Consider the following 20,997-nt stretch of genomic DNA (forward strand, 5'->3'; position numbering starts at 1 on the left):
AACAAATTTGCCGTCAGACTCTCGAGCGACGAAGCTCATAAGCGGTCACTCCACTGTGTGCTGAGTGTAAGGAAGGTGCACGCTAACGTGGCCCGCCCGTGATCTCTCGCTGCTGTTGTCGTTGCGTAGTACGCACGCGGTCACCAGCGTGCTCGTATGAACGTGCTGGATGAGATGCACACCATTAAAACGTGGCGGAGCCAGCGGGATGGCACATGGCCATCGACGCACACGTGTGCACACGCCTGTGCGCCCCTTGTAGATGTCTCGCGGTGCGCTGCTTCTGCGTTTCATTTGTAGAGCAACAAGGCCGTCTGCAGAGAACTCAAAGCTGGGCGATAGAAACGGAAAAAAGGATGAGGATGGTGCGCAAGGTTGCACTCTGATAGCAGCGCAGGCGGGAGCACCCGTCTCCACGCCGATACTTCATCGCTTCTCCCGTCATTCATTCATACTCGTGCAACTTACTACACGGCGTGACGCGAGTGTGTGTGTATGTGTGTGTGTGTGGGGAGGGGGGAGACGCACAAGCGGAGGAGAGGGCGGCTTGCGACAGTTCTCCCTCCCTGGCGCTGCATTCCAGCGTTTATCTCTCGGTCCGTGATGTTCACACACGCACGCGCGCTGCTCTCCACTTCCGGCTACCTCCTCCGCACCTTCCACCTCTCCACACCTCACAACCTTTTTTTTGTGTACAAAACTCCCCCCGTACTCATCTACCTTCTCTCTCAGTTTCTCACTGCTGCTGCTACTGCTGCTCTTACCATTGCCGCCACTCGCACGCGTCAGTGCATGTGTAGCCACCCTTTTCCTTTGCTTTTCTTTTCACGTTTTGCCCTCCCCCTCCCCCACGCCCGCTTCCAACTCCGCAACGGCGTTGGCCAGGCAGGCCAACACGGTGACGAATCTCAGGTTGACGCGCGCGTGCGAGAGAGGAAGAGAGAGCGAGGGCGGTCCGATTTGGCGGCACTATACGGCGCAGACCCCGCACACGCCCAACACGGACATCTACCCTTCGCTTTGCCGTCAACCGATACACACTCCCATTCGTTTCCTATTCGCATACGTGCACGGACACCAAAATAACGAATCAACCGCTCACGTACTACGCACAGGTCATCGTGCAGATCACTGTCTTTCCACTACCGCTGCTGATCTCGACCCCTTCCCCTCCCGGTTAACAAGAGCACAGGGTCGGCGAAGCAACGCAGAGAGGGAGGAGGAGGCCTAACGAGGCTGACGCTGTGAAGGGCGCCCTTTCACGGCAACCGAGAGGACACTCCTCCCCGACTCACACGCGCACAAACCCACACTTCGTTCTACAAGGGAACATGCAGCGAGCGGGCGCGAGGGTAGCGATCATAGCAGCGGCACCGTAACCTCCTCCCTCGCTGACGGACCGAAAGCCTCTCCCTCGTCGTTTCCCATTCCACCTCGCAATCCATCGCGGCGGCGTCTTTGCCCTCGCCATCTTGGCCGCATCCCCACCGTCACGTGCCCACACCCGGAGGCGAGGACAGACAAAAGCGGACGCTTATTTTCTTCCGTGTTCCCGGCGGCGGTAGCGCTTTGGCGGGCTTCATGTTACCCGCAGCGGCGCTTCTCAAGGAGCAGTCCCCACAAAGCTCCACGGCGAACGGTTCCTCGCGGCACACGCACAACAAGTCCTCGGCGGCGACCGCCTTGGCTACCGTTGCTACTAATGCCGTCTCAAGCGGGGCAGCGAGAACGTCACCGCCGTTGCTGGTGAACAGCTCCGGCACTGGCGGTGTCAGTGGTGGCTCTTCGCCGCACACTGGTTGCGTGCGCTGGTGCATGAATATCGCCTTGCAGTCCTTCGCCGGCGAGCCCTGGGCGGTGATGCTGCAGCCGGCCGCCGAGGACGACTTTGTGCTCAATGGGTCATTCTATGGCAGCCCCGCCGAATCCTCCATCACCCCGCCTTCCTTGACCCTCCTCCACCCGGGCTGCACCACGACGAGCGCGGCCGCCAACAGTATCTGCCAGCAGTCTCTGCAGGGGAAGGGACCGTCTAACGGAACGCCGTATGGGAGCGGCAGCGGTGGTAATTCTCCGGTGCACAGTCCCATGGGCACGCGGATGAGCTCTTCCATGCTGCGCAGCGGATTGCAGCTGGTGGCGATCGACTATAGCAATCCTCAGCTGCAGTACCCCGGCGGCCCGCTGCTGGACGCCGCCGTCTTCAGCTACGATCCATTGAGCGAAGACAGCGCCGCGCTGCACCAGTGCGTCTCGGTTGTGAACAGCCCGCCAGTGACGTACGGCGTGGACGATCTGCTGGGCCGCATTACCAATGTGGAGTTCATGGCCACGGCGAGCAGTCCGGAGGAGGCTGTGACCGGAGTGCCAATGCACTACAGACTGGCGTCCTCCCTGGAGCCGATGTTGAATGCCACACTGAACCCAGCCATCACCGCCGTTGTCGACCACTGCGTCAGCTCGATGGTGCTTGTGTACGGTGCAACACAGGAGATGAAGCAGATGGGCCTGATTGGTACCCCGGAAGCGTGCGGGTTGCTGCCGCATGGCATTCGCACGCTAATGGAGCGCTTGCTCGACCGCAGGGAGCTCCAGCTGTCAAAGGCGGCGAGTTTTAACTGCACCGCAAAGCTGACCGGTGACCGGGCCGCTGCAGCGCCCGACAGCGCTGGCTCGAACGCCTCGTCGTCAGTCCCACCCCGTGCGGCGGGGAGCGTGTCACCACCCTTCGCCGGCGGAGACGACGCTGTCTCGGACAGCGACCACACCGAAGGCGTGCCCAGTCGCTCTGGCACCTCGCAGGCGCACAGTTTCGTTTTCCCGTCTATCGGTTCCCGACACCACCGGTTTGTGCGCATGGAGGCGACCTTCATTGCCTTCGACTCGACCAGCGTGGTGGACTTGCTGGATCTATCTAACAAGCACGCGGAGCTCGTGCTGAGGCTTGCGCCTCCACCGACACCGTCTGCGTTCGAGGAGAAGACAGGCGATGTGAACTCGGCGACCAGTGCGTCTGCCACGACGGACTCGTTTGTGCTCAACGCGCAAGCGATGCCGGTTGAGAACACGAACGACGCCCTCTCTGCGCTCGACGTCGGCCTGGACAACTTGACTCGGGCGTTGGAGCTGCCTCTCTTGCATTCGGAGTCGGGCTCGTCCTTGCTCTTTTCGCTCACGGCCTTCACCGACACGTGTCGGTGCGCGACGATGCACATCTTGTGCCTTGCCGAAGACCCGGCAGCGCAGACTTGGCTGGTGTCGACCGTGCAGGCCCGCAGTCAGGCGATTCCACTTGGTGAGGAGCAGAGCTGGGCGTCCATCCAGAACACGCCGATGCCGCCGCCGCTGCACCACCACGCCGCCACGATGCTTGTGCCGGCGCTCTGCTTTGGCAACGTGTTCACCTCTGCTCTCATATGTGTGTACAACTCCATCACAGCGCTTAGCCGGCTAAACCGTGACTTGACGTTAGCCGTGACAGGATACCGCATGCGCACCATCCCGCGCGTGACGCTGGCGAGCTCGCGGCGCGGGCTGAAGAAGCTGCCGCCGAGCTGGGAGGAGCACTTCACAAACGACGGCCGACGCTACTTTATCGACACCTCCACGCAGACGACCACATGGAAGGACCCGCGCTTTACCTATCCGCATTGCTCATCGCGCTCCGGCGGTTTGACAGGCAACAACCCAAGCGGAGGTGGCACTGGCGCCGCCAGCGGAAGGTCGAGTCGCAGCGGCAGCCCTCACCACCCCCCACCCAGTCGCATCAATCTCGGTCCAGGCGACAAAGATTTCTTGATGAGCCGCCTTCAGCAAGAGATGCATGGCGGTAGCATCAGTGTCACGGGCAGCACCGGCAAGACTCAGCAGCCCACGGTAGGTGCCCCCGCTGCAGGCGAGGATTCCCTTGATATCGGCATCATCGTCGTGGACACGATGTGTCGACCGCGCGTGCTGATCCACTCACGGAATCCACAGTTTGCCTTACAGTATCACGAGCAGGAGGAGGTGCTGCGTGCGAAGCAACGAGAGTTGGAGGAGGCCAAGGTGGCGCTGCGGCGGAAGGCGAAGGCGGCAGCTGTGCCAGGCGAAGCCGCAGGGGAGGCACAGGATACCGGGCCCGCAATCGTGCCGGCTACTGCCAAGCCGCGGGAAGCCGTGCAACCCATTGCCGATCGGGCTGCGCCAACGCAGGGCGTGGACTTGGCCCACTCTTCTCCAACTTTAGGGAAGGGGGTAGTTGGGACGGTCAACGTTGATGACGAGGAGGTGTCAGCGCTGCGCGACAGAAACTCAGTCAAAATCGAAGACTTCATGCTGGAGGATGATACTGAAGAAAGTGGCGAAGATGATGAGGCGTGCGGCACCGAGCAGATTTCAGCACTCGCGTCCGCCTCTAACGCGGGTGGAGGCGCGGTCCCACAGAGTTGCCAAGCCTCTAGCGCTGAGGCGCGCTTCTACGCCAACGCGCTGCAGGAGCAGGCTGTCGGCGTCGACGAGGTGAGTGCGTCGAGCACTGTGTCATCCACAGAAACCTCCGTGACCGTATCAACAGCGATCAAGAGTGCTGCAGCGTCGAGAAGTAGAAGTAACATCGCATCTGCTGCGTCTGATGAGCAAAGTTCTAGCGTCATCAGCGATGCCCCGCACGGTGGCATCACGATGGCACCGGCCCCGCCAGAGGTGCAGGACTTGGAGTCGCTGGTCGACGAGTTTACCACCTTTTACAGACGAGCCTTTGAGCTGCAGCAGCGCGTTGTGGAGCTTGAGGCAGAGCTGAAGAGGTTGAAGTCGACTGCGCCTTCGTCGTCGCCGTTGTCGTTGCCAGCGGCAACGGAAGCCTCTGGTGTCGGTGTGCATGAGTTGGCGCAGCAGATGCTCAAGGCGGTGGAGATGTCGCCGTCAGCTGAGGTGCGCGCCGCGCTTGCGCCGATGCTGACAAACGCTGCGTCCACCGTGCCGGCAACGGCTACAGCTTCGGTGGTGCTGCAGGCATTTCACGAAGCTCTGCGAATGGCGGGGCAGACCAGCCGTGCGGGAGGAAGCGCGAACGCTGCTCCAAAACAATACTAATAATAAAAAGTCGACCCAAGCAGGGACGCAGGCCGAGGAGTGGGTATGTGCACTTTTATGTGTGTGTATGTGTGGCGAACACCCCATCCCTCCCCCCACAGTCCACCCCCCCATTCACATCGCTGTCTCCCCAGTCTGCATCTCTTGCATTTCTATTTCTATGATATATTTATATATATATGTTTAAACCATGTTTGCGTTGTTTTCTCTTGTCGTGTGATGAATGGGACGGTGATTTTACGCTGTCTTTGTACGACGCTTTGGACGATGGTGTGGTGTGTGTGTGTGTGTGACGTGCGGTGCTTTCATTCCCCCTTGGATTTACGTGCTGGCCTGCTTGGTTGCCATTCTTCTTGTATGCTCTCAATCAGTTCGTAGCTTGCACTTCATGTATCTTACTCTCTGGATCCTAACGCACGTGTTTGGCGCACCTGTGGGTGCAGGGGGACGGGTATCAGTTTGTGGGTGTATCGCTGTGCGAGCGTGTATGCGTGTGTGGCCAGAGATGTTGCATCGATGCCTGCGAGCAGTTGAATGAGGCGAAATGCAGGGCGGGATGGTGGCGGTGGAGAGGAGAAGGCGCGCAGGTGCTGGACGAGGTTCCGCCCGGCCACCGAAAAAAAAAAGAAAAAGAAGAAAGCGAGTGTCGTCTTTTTCCCCTGCCTTCTCCCCCTCGCACGTATGCGCATGGGCGCATAATCCGTTCTCCATCCTGCTGTTTCGTAACACCCCCCCCCTCCCTCCCTCCCTCCTCTTCATTCACTGACACACACACAGACGGACAGATTTTTTTTTTTCCCCATTTTGTTTCTTCAACTCTATCAATAAAAGAAAAACAAACAAACAAACACGCACACACACACACACACACACAAGAAATTCGAGAAAACGCGAGCGATCGTAAGAAAAGAAAAAAAACGCAAAACTGTATTTCATTCCGGCACACACGCTTACAGTTCACGCCACCTTGCAAGCTTTGAAACCCCCTCCCCCTCGGAGAGAATTAAATAACGACACAAAAATGGTGCAGTCAAGACGTGAAAACAGACAAACAAACAAAAGGAGGCGGCGAACGCTGCCGCTTCTGCAGGCAAGCAGCGGGTAAGGTCGTTGTCTTCGTTTATGATTGATGTGTCTGTGCGCTGTGGAGAGAAAAAGTGCTTGTAGGCCAGTTGTCAACGCCGACTTGTGAGCAGGCGAATCGGCACATCGATGCGTATCACAAACCTTTTGTTTCGGTAGTTTTTCGCCTTGCTCTGGAGTTTTTATCATAGGGCAGATGCCCTGGCGCTGAAAGAAGGGCCACAGTGCATTTTTCGAAGGCGAGGGCGAGAGGGCAGCAAGCAACTGGCGGCACAGTGCCCATCTCTTCTCTCTTGCCGCCGGGCTCCGTGGCTGACTCGCGGCCATCACAGCAGCATCCATCTACGCTGGCATTGATTTCTACGGGTTCATCTTTTCGGTCACTTGTCCTTCTTTTTCTTTGGACCCTTCGCTCTCGTTTCGCGATCGGGGCAGTATTATGGTGCGATACCATTCACCAATCTTACTCTCCCCCTTCCCCGCTCACTCCTTCTCCACTGTCCACTCTGCACCACACAGAGGGCAACGCTCGCGTGTGCATGTTCGTCACTGCTCTTCCCCCTGTCTGGTGGTTGAAGAGGTGTGCTAGTGCTTGAGCGGGCACGCGTGTGAGTGGGAGGTATAGGTGTGTGTTCGCGCAGAGACTGACCTCTCGTAGCTCGAACCCTAAAAGCTTCCCCCCACCCCACTCCACCCGGTAACCGACTTCCTTACAAGTTCCAAGCTACAATCTACGGCCGCGCGCTGCATTCCAAGGTGTAGAAACGCCGCGACGACAGCAGGGCTTGCTTTCTCTGCTCTGCTCTCTTCCTCGTCTGTTATTGCCGTCATTTTGTTTGCTCGAGAAAAAAAACAAGGAAACCACACAACAGCATGCAGGGACTCTCGAAAGATTTGCAGCTGTACATCAGCGGCCATCGCGGCCGCCCTGCACTCATCTACGAGCCGAGGGCGAGCCTTGTCTCGCCTTCCCTTCTGCAACTGTTCGAGGCATGCAACTGCGACGCGGAGACGACAGCCTTTCTTATCCGCTCCCGAAACATGAGCGTGTGGAAGCTGATGTTAGCGGACTTCCTCTCGGTCTTTCTTTCGCGCACCACCGCGCAGGGCATGGTCGGGCGTGGTATGATGTTCGTGTACTCGACGGAGCAGATCCGGCGCTTGCTGCGACCGCCGCAGGCGCCGCTCACGTCCCCGCTGCCGCCGGACTTCCAATTTGACAGTCTCCTCGACATCGGCGCCGGAGATGGCGGTGTGACGGAAAAGATCGCTCCTCTATTCAAGAAGGTGTACGTCACGGAGTTTTCGGCATCGATGCGGTGGCGACTGCGTCGCCGCGGCTACGAGGTGCTGCCGCATGATGACCCCTTTCACATGAACACTGCGGAGAAGCTGCTGGACCGCCGCTACTTTGATGTGATCGCGTGCAACAATGTGCTTGACCGCGCTGACATGCCGGAGACACTGCTGCGGGAGATGCGGGACTCGCTCAAGCCGAACGGCCTCCTGGTGCTCGCAGTCGTTTTGCCATGGTGCCCGTTTGTCGAGGATGGCCCGCGGCAGAAGAGGCCCAGCGAGATTCTCCCGATGGAGGGCGGGGAGTGCTGCCGCGGTGCCTCTTTCGAGGAGTCCATGTCGAAGTTGGTCGAGAACGTGTTGGTGCCAATGGGCTTCGAGGTGGTTCGCTGGACCAGGCTCCCCTACCTATGTGAGGGCAACCTCCGCATCGAGTATGCGGTGCTAAGCGACGCCGTGCTCATCCTGCGTAACCGAGGTGATGTGTAGAGCCCTGCGTGGTCTTTGTTCTTCCTCCCTTCCCTCCCTCTTATCTGTGCACCCGCCCCTCTCTCTGGGTCGCGGGATGCACAGCGCGAGAGCGGCGGTCACATTCCTGCCTCAGGGCCTCCCTGTGTGTGCCCCTGTCAGTGCGTTTTTCTTTTTTTTTTCGTTGCTCTTCTCCTTTCACCGACCCGGATGACGCAGACAGGCAGGCAGGGAGGTGGCCACACACCGCTGAGTGCGTCGCATCCTCAGGGTCCAGCACGACCCACCATGTGGGGACGGAGCCGAGCAGCTCCCCTATCCCCCTGCACGATGCCGAACCACCTCTGGTGGGGCCAGGATCAGGCACCCTACGCCATGGGGAGGTCAGTGCGGTTCATCGCTGCTGATGCCGGCGGTGGGGCCGTGGGCGGTGCTGCGGTGAGGCGACCTGCGAGGCCGCGGGTGGGTGGGTAGAGTTTGGGGCAGGGGCGGTGCTCTCAGGTGGCTGGGCCGGGCGCATTTGGTGTACCGGGCGTCTCTCTTGCTCTGCTTCGCACGACGCGGATGGGGGCCCCTGTGGGCAGGGTCTGGTGTCGGTGGGCGTGTGGCTTATTCTGCATGGCGGAGAACGGACACGCGTTGGAGGCAAGCGCGAAGCGGAAAAAAATCAGGAAAACGACTGCTCACGTCGTTCCTTCTCCCCCGTTTGTGTTTTTCTCTCTGCGCTGCCTCGCCGAAAGTTTGGTGTATCGCAGAGCGGGCATCGCAGGGGCCCCGGCTCTCCTGCTTCGCCGTCGATGGTTTCGTTTTCCCGCTGCCCTCTCCCTCCTCCCCCTCCTTGGACCCAGTGCCTCCATCTACCATCTTGTTGGCGTTGTGGTATATATATATATATATGCTTACTTTTCCTTGTGTGTGTCTGTGTGTAGCTTCTGCACTCGCACGCTCTGCCGCCCTCCCTTCAGTTTTACTGTCGTTGTCACTCTTACCAGTATCTCCATGCATCCATCATCCGACACGTCTTTCCTCCTCTTCTTCTCCACACCCTCGTGACATAGGCATACATGCGAAGGTGAGGGCGAGGCCAACGCGAAGAGGACGGGGGATGCTGCGACGCTGAAGGGAGCGACAGTGAGTCTGCAAAGAGTGAGTGAGTGAGTGTGTGTGTTGGTGGGCATGAGAAGAAAGCGAGAGAGTGGGAGTGGTGATGGTGGCAAAGGTAACCCTGCGCGCAGACATCCGTTCTATCGTCGTCGTCTCACTGTTCCCTTCCGTTGCCCTCTCTCGTTAGACCTGCCCCCTCCCCCCGCCTCCCTTTTTCTTCCAGGTCCCGCACCTCAAATTTTGGTTTCGCATGTTTTGCTTCCATCGCTAAGTGAGCTGGTCAGAACAACAACGCAGCCAAGAACGGAAGAACAACGCGAGTCCGGATTTACTACACGCATGGGCATACACGCAAGAGTTGTAGCACTGTTGCGCATGTGTGTGTGTGTCTGCTCCTTGTTACTGACACGTCTGCCTCTCGCCCTCCCTCTCCCCCGGACGATCGCCTCATCTCCCTCTCGACTTCGATGTTCATTTCTTTTTCTGCCTGCACTCTCGATTAGTGCAGCTTCGCGTCTATAAACGCGTCATATGCCTCTGCAAACATGTCCTCCCTTCTCTGTGCGCAGTACTACCATCTCCTCGGTCCCTTCGTCACACCTCTACCGCCGCATCAGCGGCACACCTTACCGAGGCAGTATGGGACGTGGGGAGGGGGGAGGGACGAGAGAATAGGGCCGACCGGGGCGCTATGGAGAGGAGCGGGAGGTCGAGAGTTAGCAGAGGGAGCAGGGGGACAAATTCGCCGGCACGAGAGCTGGAAACGAAAGGTGTAGGCTATTTTCTCGAGAAGGGCAAAAGGAAAAGCGACGGCAGCACACACTGCAGGTGCAATGCCATGCATGTGCATGTATAGGAGTGAGCGGGTGAGCGCTTGTGCGCAGCTTCTCAGTGTGCTGAGTATACGGGCTTTCCAGGCGTTTGTAGCTCTACCGTTTCTTTTTTTTGGTTTCTGTTCTTGCTTGCTCTCTCTCTATCTTCGTAAGGTGTGTGCGTGTGTCTAAGTAACAGTTGTGCGTGTGTGTGTGTGTCGGAAGGGAGGTGGTGCAGCATACGCGTAACAAGCAACGAAACGAAAAAACACACATATATATATATATATATACGTAGACGCATGCATGCGCTCGCACACGTGCGCAGAAGAGGAAGCAGCCGCCGCCGCCGCAGCATAGCGGTGTTGAAAGGAAAACTAAAACAGGCGAACACGCGCTTCTACGCGCCACAAGTGCAGATCGGCTCTCTCTCTCTCTGTCTGTCTGTGTGTGTGTGTGTGTGCGGGCGATGCTGTCATGTCCACCACGTCTCTGGTCGAGCGAAGCGGTATATCTCTCTGTCTTGGTTTATTTTTTCTCTTGGCTGAGGGCTAGGAAAGCCTCCGCTTCGGCCGGCTCTTTCACATCTTCTCCTTTTGTTCTCCCTCCCTCTTCCCCCCTCATCAACGCACACACACTCAGTCCGCAAAGTGAGGGAGCTAAGCTGCCGAGATACAGGACAAGGTTCCCTCCCCCGCCCCCACCAAGAAAACAAAGGTAGGAAAGCAAGAAGCTCCACGAGATAGGCAGCGGGGTCATCTCCTTCACGCTCAGACTCCATTGCCACACAGACGAACGAAACGCCGAGCGCAGGCGTGTGCGTGCTTTCGCGTGTTTTTTTTTCCATCGACCGTTGCTCGTCTTTTCGGCTCGTAAGAGCTGCCTCTCGCAGGTTCGCTGACGCTCCTACATTCACTCATTTGTGTAGTACATACACGTACGCTCGCGTCGATGAGTGCGCCTCCGATTCCACCGGGCAAGATGCCCCCGCGACCGCCGGGGATGAAAGCGATGCCGCCCATGCCCCCCGGATTCAAGGTACCAGGTCATGGAGGGGCAGCGCCGCCCATACCTCCGGGTCGTGCACCGCCGCAACCACCCGGTATGCGCAGTGGTGGCCCGCCGCCGATGCCGCCTGGCATGGTGAAACACGCACCGCCGCAACCACCCGGGGGAGCGCCAGCAGCCGCAGGTGGCGGGTCATACCCTCGCTATCCTATGCCACCCGGCCACAGTGGTGGTGGTGCCCCTCTACCGCCGTTGGGAGGCGGTCCACCGGCGCCGCCGCAGCAGCCCGCGCCAAGTGGTGCTCCACCGTCGAATGCACCGCGCTACCTGATGCCGCCGTCCGCTATGAGCGCAGAGGTGCCGACCATATCTCCTTACGCCGCATCTGGTGCCCCTGCGCCTCGGCCGCAGTCGTCGCACCCTCAGCAGTACCCCCCTCAGAACCCATACGGCGGCGATCGAGGCGGCATGCACCCTCCGGGGCGGTACGACGACGATTATGACGGCGGCAGCCGCAACCGGCGGCAGGGCAGGGGGGAGCGCGGTCACCGCGGTGGCGGTGGGCGCGAGCGTGGCGGCGACCGTCATGACCGTGGCGAGCACCCCGAGCGGAGCAGTCGCCGTGGCGGCGGTCGTCACCGCGACGAGGCCCCTCGCAACCCGCCGATGCGCGACCCGACGAACACCGTCTGGGTCGGCAGCTACGACCCGGCTTTCCACTCGCGCAGCATGCTGTGCCGCGCATTCTGGCCTTTCGGCCGCGTTATGGAGATCTCGATCCACGATGGCAAGTCGTACGCCTTTGTGCACCTGCGGCGCACCGAGGAGGCCAAGGCCGCCGTCGACGCCCTCATCGAGAGCCGCGAGTTGGGTGCCGCGATCTTCAACTACAGCAAGATGCACGAATACACAGAGGAGGAGATGAACCTGCCTCATGATCCCAGTGCTGTGGAGGAGCCACCTGTCACGGACCCCGCGCCGGCAGCAGTGCCTGGGGCCCGTCGTCAGCGCGACTACGACGGCAGCCGCGACCCACGTGACGAGCGTGGCGCGCGCGAGGCGGAGCACGGTCGCGATGCCCCGTTGCCCCCGCCGCGCCGCGCGCGGCACGAGCGGGAGGCCAAGGAGCCGTCCAACGTGTTGTGGGTCGGCAACCTCGTCCCGTACATCACGAATGAGAAGCTGACGGAGGTGTTCGAGGTGTTCGGCCCCATTTCGAGCGTCTCCCGTCTTGGCCGCTCGAACATGGCCTTCCTGCACTACGAAACGGTCGAACAGTGCACGATGGCCATTGAGACGATGAAGGGCAGACCGATTGAGGGGGTCATGCTAAGCTTGAACTACGGCCATGACGCCCAACATGCAAGCGATGCAGCGGGCGGCAGCGGCGCTGGCGCAGAGGGACCGGCAGGGATGGCCGGTCACAGTTACAGCAATGTCCCCCTCACCGCCGACGGCATCCCTGTCAACGAAACGCCAACGAACATCATCTACCTCGGCCATCTCCCCACCGATACGGATGCTAAGGACGTTGAGGATCTGTTTGCACCTTACGACGGCTTCATCTTCAGCAAGTTCGTTTCCAGCAACGGGATCGGCTTTGGTCACTTCGACACTATCGACTCGTCCCGGGTGGCGCGCGCAGGGCTGACCAACGCCATGATCAAGGGGACACCGATCCGTGTGAGCTTTGGCAAGCACAACCACACATACACCATGGCCGATCGGCGCCGTATCGGTGAGCCAGCCCTGGACAATGGCGGTGGCGAGTTCAACTTGGATGCCATGATGCGCGGCCCCGGTGCGCAGTTGGACGGCACCACCGGCGCTCTTGTGGCTGGCAGCTACGGCGGCGGGGCGGGTGCCGGTGGGGCGTTGGTGCTACCGGCGATGGGCGGTGGCGCTGCTGGTGGCGGCATTGGGGGCGCAGACACTAACGTGTATGCCCGCAAGCGCGAGGTGCCGGAGATGAACATGGACAACCGCCTTCAGTCACTGTTGGGCAGTACGTATAACAACTGTGGTGCCAGGGGCCTCGAGATCAGCCCGAGCCAGATCCAGGCAGTGTGCCAGCTCGTCGACAACTGCGCCAGCGAGTCTGCGTGCGAGACACTCCGGCAAGCGCTCATGCTCTACTCCCCGCTGCGCTCCGTCCACGTCTTCAACGTCGTGGCGAAGCGCATGAAGGAGTTCCCTGATGACCCACACAAGCGCCTCTTTGTCTTGTACGCCGTGACGCACGTGCTGCTTGGCGTGTCCACTGAGTATGTACCCTTCACAGAGGCAGTGCTCAACGCCTATCTCATGGTGCTGCTGGCGGCGAGTGAGGGGCAGACAAGCAGCGGCATGGATCGCCTGACATTCATCATAGAAAGCTTTCAGCAGCACCCGTTCATCGAGAAGAAGTCCAACGCCGGCAAGGAGTACGAGGAGCAGTTTCGGGCACAGCTGGACGAGATCACCAACCGCGCGAAGGCCGAGCAGGATCTGCGCTCGCTGGCGACACGCCGCCGCCGCCGCAACTGATCAAGGTGGGGCACCTGTCCCCCTCCTAATCCCGCTTGTCTCATCGGCGGTTGTCGGTTCACTCCATCTCCGCGTCCTGTCCGTGCCTTTTCTATGTCTGTAAGTGCGCATGTTGGCGTGCGCGAGTCTAAGCGGCATTTCGGTTGTTTCCTTTAGCTGTGTGCTTTGGCTCCCTCTCCCCCAGGGGCATCTGCCACCGTCTCTCTTTCTCCCCCTTTCACTGCGCCTGTGCCGGCGTGCTTGCGTTTCCGTCGTCCACAGAGTTCGCGATCCCTCCCCCTCCCATGATGATGTGAAGACGGACGTAACCGAGAGCCTCGTGGCATGCTTTGTGTGGCGCACCGTGCCCGTGCGTTTTGTGTGTGTGTGTGTGTGAGAGAGAGAGACTCCTTTTGTGGTGTACTTCGCTCTTTTCCCGGCCGGCCGCCCCGCCCTCGCTCTATTTCATGTGACGGCCTCCTCGAGTTTGCTCCTCCTCTTTTTACCCCCTTCCCCCCTGTGCACACACGCACACACGCGGATGAGCAACGGCAGCCGATAAAACGACGTAAAAAAGAAATGATCGCCAACGAAAAAAAAATGTGAGAGCGCGAGGCATGCGAACCCGAGTGGAGGTATTCGGGCGAAGGACTTTTGTTTTAGTTGTGCACACACACGAAGGCAGCCAGCACATGACTTCCCTTTTTTTTCTCCCTACTTTTCCCTCTTGCCGCTCTCTGCTCTTGCCCGCCTTCACGCTCTGCTGCGGAACTGCCGCCCAAGCACTCACCAGATGCACCACATCACCACCTCCTCGCTCCTCCTCCTCCCCCTCTTCTCTCTCGGTGCCACTCAACAGCATGTCGTTTGTATTCTATTTTGCACCGCTCCTTTCCGTTCTTTCGATTTAGTCTCTCCCCCCTCCCGCCACCTGTTGCCATTCACCGTCTGCGATGCCGGGGCTGTGCACGTCTCTCTCTCTCTCGCTCCCTGCTTCTCTCCCTTTCCTCATGCCCATCCCCCATCCCACTGAACCGTCATGCCACCACACCATTGGTGCATCGCGCGAGGAAGGGGGGGGGACCGCACGGAGAACAGAAGAAGGCCAAGGAGCCCACCGCCGTGCGTCTCTGTGTCTTCGCCGGTGCCTGCTCTCGATTCATCTTTACAAGCTCTCTTTCTTTCCCCGTCTGTGCCTGACATTCCTGCTGCATTCGTGATTCTCGCCCAATGTGTCCTTCCTCTTCTCTATCGCCGTTGTCCCTCGGCCGTCGTCGCCGTTGTCTCTTCTCCTCTTCCTCCAATCCTCCACCTACTGCAAACAGGAAACAAGCAAGCTGTCTGCGGCAGACGTGGCGTCGTCCCGCGGTGGCGCGGCAGACGTGCACAGTAGAAACTGCGCGCTGCCTAGCCTTCATGTGCACCGCAGGCTCGCTCCCTATCTTCCTCTTCACAGACCCTCAGCACCAACATCCTCCTCCCTCCCCGTCACACGTTGATCGTATGCATTGGGCGTCACGGCGTATTCGTGTGCTTGATAGGCATAAAAGGAGTACGGTGTGCACAGAGGCATACACGTATACGTGCATGCATAGTTGTGCATGAATGGAGCACCGCAGGGCCATTTCTTCGGGGACGCGCCTGTCCGCTCTCACTCCCACGGCTGTGATGGCACCCAGCCTCGCACCCTCTCCTCTGCTCCCGCTTTTTGCTTACTATTCGCAGTCCAAGTATGGTTAATCGTGGCACTTCGAACTCTCCTTCTCGATAGAGGTTGTTGCCATCAAGGCCGTACGAGATGCACAGGTGTCGTGGTGCGATGCATGTGGGTCCGTTGTTGTCGATACTGTGGAGCTCTCAGCACATTGCTCACTGCCTTTTCAGCCTTCTAGTTGGCGTGCTCACGCGCACACCTACGCAGGCATTCAAGGAGAGAAAAAAGGATTCGTTACCGCTTTTTTGTGCGCACGAGAGGAGTTCCCCCCCCCTCACACACACACGCGCACAGGCACCGGGAACAGGCAGCTTTCACCAACCAGCTTCTCATCTCCGCAAAGGACTGGCGCGCCATCATGCGCTCCAGTTCTGGTCAACATAGATGAACTGAAGTCAAAGTGAAGAGCGAGAATCGGAACACGTTGGTGGTGCCATACCTCTCCTCCTCTTTCCCCACGCGCCTGCACAGACCACAGTGGGAAAGGTGGACATCTCTCTTGGATGATGCACCGCTTGCGTTGTCCCTTTGCGTGTGTCGGGGCTCTCTGTGTGTGTGCATGTATGCGCGTGTCTGTCTGTGTGGTGGCGCGGTGGTTGTAAACGCTGCATCAGTACAGCGACATCATCTTGCCGAGTGGTGATGCCTGCTGGCGATGCCAGCAAGAGTCTCTTACTATTATCTGCCCGACCCTTTCATGTTGTCCGTAAGTCGGAGGGGAGGGAGGATGAGGGGACCACGCAGCGGAGTGCTGTGCCACTTTTCCCTTCTTGCTTTGCGGTGCTCAGCTTTAACCAACCAGCTTCGTATCTTGGCAGCTGAGGCTTGCGAGTACGCAGCTGCCGAACTCTTCTGTAGATACTGGAAGTCAAAGTAAAGAGCAAGACGGGATGTGTCTACGCTGGAGAGTTGCGCATGCGGTTATGTGGCTGCTCGTGAAGGCGATGACAGAGTTCACAGGAGGAATGCTCGATGGACACGCTGCATCAGTACAGCGACATCACCTTACCGAGTGGTGATGCCTGCTGGCGATGCCAGCAAGATTGCGTGGTATGTGCGGTGCTCGCGGTGTACTTGCGTTACGTATGTGTGCATGTAAACTTTGTGCGCATGCTGCGCTGTGGATGTGTCTGCGCCTTGCATGGACCATTTGAGACACGCGAGGCGAGAGGAAGGCGAAAATGATGGAGGACGCAACCAAATGCGGTGCGTAGGTATAGTCGTCGACGGGTGCACACGCATGCGGGCACACCTGCAGTCTGCTGACACACACTCACACACCGAGAGATGCACTACCACCGTCATACCGTTGATGATCAACTTTATGTTTTTGCGAGCTCAATCGGAGCGCTCTCCTGAAGTTTGACCTGTCGTATCGGAACCCTTTAACTCTGGCGTACGGCGTGTGCGTGCACGTATATGTGTATGTGTGTCTCCCTCAGTCTCTGCTGGGGGACCTGCAAGCATGAGCGGGCGGCTGATCAGAGCGACTAGAACTTGTACACCTCCCTGGAGGCGATGAAAGGCACAGCGCGTGCGTGTGTGATGCTGCGCATTGCTCCCTCTTCAGAGAGGACCATCGTTGGCCTGGTTGTGCTACACTGGTGAATGTCAGGAAAAGTAGGAAGAGGGGGGCACGTCGAGGCAGGGCTCGCGTGGTGCTGCGCCTGCTGCTACTCCCATTGCGCGCGGCTGTGGTGGTGTTGTGTGTGTGTGTCTCTTGCTTTTCTATAAGTGGTGTGCCGCGCATAATACGTCGGCGGGCGTTGCCACGCGTACTTTGAAGCCCAGAAGACACGCAGTAGCGACAAAGAAGGCCGAGCCGGATAGGGGCGGCTGACGAAACTGCCAAAGGGAGGCTAGGAGGGGGAGAGAGAGGTCGACTCCGACCGCTTTAAAGTTTTTTGTTTGGACGAAATCGCGTATGTGTGTGTGGCGCCTGGCGCCAGCTCAGCCCACTCTGCTGTCTACACAACGGCCCCAATTTTATTTTTCGTGTGGTCGGAATCATTCTCTGGCTTCACGCCACCCCCTCCTCGCAAAGGGACGCGCTCTCCTTCCCGTCCGCTTGCCACTGTGACGGCTTGCGCAGGGAACGAGCAACGGAAGAAGCGCTCACATCTGCCAGTCCCCCCTCTCCCACCCACATGCGCGGTCTCCTGCTCACACCTCACCTCCACCTCTTCCTCCTCCTCCGTCTCTCTCGCTCCCTCACTCTGCACGCGTCACGCGGGCGCATCGTGTCTCATGGGACTGGGGAGTTTGCCCACGCGCTTCACAGCCAAAACGGGAAAGCCGAACGAACAAACGAACGATACGAAACGACCATCAACGCCAACTTACCACAAGCGAAAGAGGTAGCGGGAAGGACGAGGCGAACCAGGGACGGGAAAACTGGTGTGTTGCTGCCCTTACTGTCAGCGACTGCCTGGGGGTACCCTCCGTGGGTGCGCGCGTCTGTCGTTTGAGGTTGTCCACACGTCTTACGAGTGAGTGTTCCTCGCTGTCTTGGGTGTGCGCGCTCCCTCTCCCTCTCTTGCCTTTGGTGTGCCTTGTCTTGCGTCTGTCAACACTGCAGCGACGAGAGCCACGAAGGGACGGAACCGAGAAGAAAACAACAACGGAAAGCGCGAAAAAGGGAGCAACACGCAGACACACACCCACGCACACACGCACACTGAACCTTATATCTTCCGCAGTAAGCACAGCGTGCCTTTTCTCAGTCACTACCTGTTTCCTCCTCCTCCTCCCCCCTCCTTCAACGGACACCGTGCAACGGGCACTGCGCATACACGTGCTGCGACGAACTGCTTCAGTGTGACTGTCTTCGTTTTCTTTGTTGTTGTGGTGCGTGTGTGTTTTCATTCTCGGCCCATTGAACCGCGACTCGCGCTTGTCCCAGGCACACCAGTCGTCCTACTTCCTCCACACGCCCGCCTAACCAATACTCTCTCCACACAGACGACGCGATGTTCAACAACCAAGAGAAGAAGGGCGCGAAGCAGGCCGTCAGCACCAAGGCTGGTGCGGAGCGTCGCCAGCGTCAGCTCATGTCAGTGCGCCACAGGGTTCACGGGGAGGTGATGAAACTCCTGCGCGCCGAGGGTCAGGATGACATTGATATGCTTGGTGGTAACGGCACTGCCGCGCAGGCGTCCAACCCAGAGGATGTCTGGTCTTACGACGCCAGGTCGACACCCGCTTCGGTGCCCCTGCAGCTTCTCCCTACCCTCGTGAACATGTGCATGAACGGGCCTACAGACCGCGAGGTGTTTCAGGGCACATTGCTGATCCGCAAGATCCTCTCCGTCGAGAAGGACCCACCATACGATGTCGTGACATCGAGCGGTGTTGTGCCGCACTTGGTGAACTTGCTGCAGCGCGAGGACTACCCGGAGCTGCAGTTTGAGTCGGCCTGGGCCCTGACCAACATCGCTGCAGGCACGTCGGAGAACACGATGATGCTCGTCGCCTGTGGTGCCATTCCGCGCTTCGTCGCGCTGCTGGGGTCGCCAAACGCGGACTGCCGCGATCAGAGCGCGTGGGCCATCGGTAACCTTTCCGGTGAGGGCGCCGCCTGCCGTGACGAGGCGCTGAGCCACGGCGCCATGGTCGCCCTGCTTAATGTGCTGAGCGTGAAGGAACAGCCGATTCACGTTCTGCGCAACGCCACATGGGCCGTGTCGAACTTGTGCCGCTGCAAGCCACTGCCGCCGCTGGAGCGAGTGGCAATCGCGCTGCCGACGCTGGTCGATCTCCTCAACAGCTCCGATGACCAGCTCATTGTGGATGCTGCATGGGGTATTTCGTACATCAGCGACGGACCTGCGGAGCGTGTGCAGGCGGTGCTCGAGGCCGGCGCTGTTCCGCGCATTGTGCAGCTCCTGTCCGTCCCGAGCACGAACGTGAAGCTGCCGGCAATTCGCATCATCGGCAACATCGCCGCCGGTACGGACGAGCAGACGCAGGTTATCATTAACAGTGGTGCTCTGCCGGCCATGGCTGAGCTGCTGCGCCACCCGAAGCGCGCGCTGCGCAAGGAGACGTGCTGGACCATCTCTAACATCGCGGCCGGCCAGCCTTACCAGATCGAGGCGCTCGTGAATTCGAACGTTTGCATCCCCATCTTGGAGTGTCTTAGCGCGCCAGAGCTTGATGTGAGGAAGGAGGCCGTGTGGACCATTGCGAATATCACCTTCTGCGGCTCAGTGGCGCAGGTGAAGTACCTCGTCAACATCGGCGTCATCCCACCACTGTGTGAGACGCTGCGCACGTACGACCCGAAGATCGTGACGGTCGCTCTGGAGGCGGTGCAGTGTTTCCTGCAGGTCGGCGAGGATGAGAAGACGTCGGGCGGCACGGAGGAGAACATTGTAGCGAAACAGGTGATGGACTGCGGCGGCGTAGACTCCATCGAGCAGCTTCAGACGCACGCTGACAAGAACGTGTACAGCATTGCGCTTCAGATCCTCGAGACCTTCTTCACGACGGAGGACGAGGCGGGCCCGATGGGCGATGCTATGGGCGCCGACATGGTGGACTTTGCGCAGGGCAACCCTAACGCCGGCAGCGGTCAGTTCAACTTCTAAACGAAAAAGTAGGAACCCGTGCGTGGGTGGCTCTTGAGGTGAGTGGCGGGCGTGTCCGAACACGAAAAAGAAACGGAGTGCAACACGCCCTCACGCAGAGAAGAGAAAAGCGCTCGCTTGAGTGGGAGAGAGAGGGAGGGGGATGGTGGTGGTGGTGCGGAGGGAGGAGACGAGAGGATGGGGAGGCACTCCGTCACACGGCTTCCCTCCGGTTTTCCTATTCTAGAATGCGGTTGATGTCTAGCCGCCTGACCGGTTTTTCTTTTGTTTGTTTTCCGTTCCGTTTCTTTGTGTTCGCTGGTGGCGTTTCGTGCTGGTCCACGTCCCTGTCGACGATGGTGTCGCCGATGTTGCTGTGGGCCTCCGTTTGGGTTTCGCACTCCTTTTCCTGCCCCCCTTTCGATCATCTAGTCTGTGAGAGGGAGATCGTAGAGAATGCGCAGAATCGGAGAGGCACACGCGTGTGCCTCTCCGATTGTGTACGCGGGCAGTGGGGATGGAGAAGGGACCACGTACCGCGACATGAGGGTCGCCGTACGTCCCCGCCGTTGATCCCGCGACAAAGCCGGTGGACTTCTTCAGCGGCGAGTGGGGCAGGGGGGGGAATCAAGTGAGGCTCTCTGTGGGCGGCAGATGCACAGACGGATGGCGAAGAAGGAGGTCCAGAGTGCGCCTCGCAGGACAACGCGTTGATTGAAACTCATGTGACGGTTTAATGTGCGTCGGTGGAGGGCCGTGAAGCCGAGGAAAAAAAGGCGACGAAAACCGTGGGGGTGGCGGTTGGGTGAAGTGCGTTGTCATGAGACCGCGAAGGAAAGGGGGGATATATGTATAGAGAGAGGGAGGATGCTGGTGTGTTGTGGTTGTCTGACCGCTTATGTCTTGCACCACTTTCTTTTATGCTGGTGTGCGTGCGGGCGCATCCACCACCACCCTCCTCCTCGGTGCTTTCGTCTCTCACACTCTCTCTCCCTCTCTCCGTCTCTTTCATATTTTTCCCGGCTTTTTTTTTGTCGTCGGCTTCCTTCCCTTTTCCATTCGATGCGCATTTTTTCCGCTGGCTGTCGTGGCGCTAAAGTCTCGCCTCCCCCCTCTCCCTTCCCCTTTCTCGCACCGCTAGGGAGGAACGCACGTGGGCAAGGAAAAAAAACGTAAAAAGAGGACCTGCCAGTGCTGCGTTAGCCGTCCCATTTACGGGGCGCTGTTGTTCTGTGTTGGCGCGTTGCTGTCCATTAAGTGTGCGTGTGTGTGTCCGTGGCGTCTGTTTTCTCTCTTTTTTACTTCGCTGCAACTCGGCTCGTGCTCGTCCTGAGGGCGTGTTTGTGTGTGTTCGGTTGTGATCGTA

General features: G+C 59.1%; 4 protein-coding genes across 4 annotated transcripts; all 4 read left to right on the plus strand.

The window, feature by feature from the left end:
* Positions 1–2,100: 2,100 nt before the first annotated feature.
* LMXM_29_1090 (conserved hypothetical protein) lies at positions 2,101–5,073 on the plus strand (the record flags this gene model as incomplete). The annotated part of the gene is made up of 1 exon (XM_003877211.1): positions 2,101–5,073. One exon carries the CDS (start codon positions 2,101–2,103, stop codon positions 5,071–5,073), a length of 2,973 nt encoding a protein of 990 aa, XP_003877260.1.
* A 1,956-nt stretch (positions 5,074–7,029) lies between these two features.
* LMXM_29_1100 (putative DREV methyltransferase) lies at positions 7,030–7,941 on the plus strand (the record flags this gene model as incomplete). Its single annotated transcript, XM_003877212.1, has 1 exon — positions 7,030–7,941. The coding sequence occupies one exon, from the start codon at positions 7,030–7,032 to the stop codon at positions 7,939–7,941; it is 912 nt and encodes a 303-aa protein (XP_003877261.1).
* Positions 7,942–11,510: 3,569 nt separating this feature from the next.
* LMXM_29_1110 (putative RNA-binding protein) lies at positions 11,511–13,370 on the plus strand (the record flags this gene model as incomplete). Its single annotated transcript, XM_003877213.1, has 1 exon — positions 11,511–13,370. One exon carries the CDS (start codon positions 11,511–11,513, stop codon positions 13,368–13,370), a length of 1,860 nt encoding a protein of 619 aa, XP_003877262.1.
* A 4,662-nt stretch (positions 13,371–18,032) lies between these two features.
* On the plus strand, positions 18,033–19,652 carry LMXM_29_1120 (putative importin alpha; the record flags this gene model as incomplete). Its single annotated transcript, XM_003877214.1, has 1 exon — positions 18,033–19,652. One exon carries the CDS (start codon positions 18,033–18,035, stop codon positions 19,650–19,652), a length of 1,620 nt encoding a protein of 539 aa, XP_003877263.1.
* Between the last annotated feature and the right edge of the window lie 1,345 nt (positions 19,653–20,997).

This window comes from Leishmania mexicana, chromosome 29, assembly GCF_000234665.1.
Source record: "Leishmania mexicana MHOM/GT/2001/U1103 complete genome, chromosome 29".
NCBI classification, from domain to species: Eukaryota; Euglenozoa; class Kinetoplastea; order Trypanosomatida; family Trypanosomatidae; genus Leishmania; species Leishmania mexicana.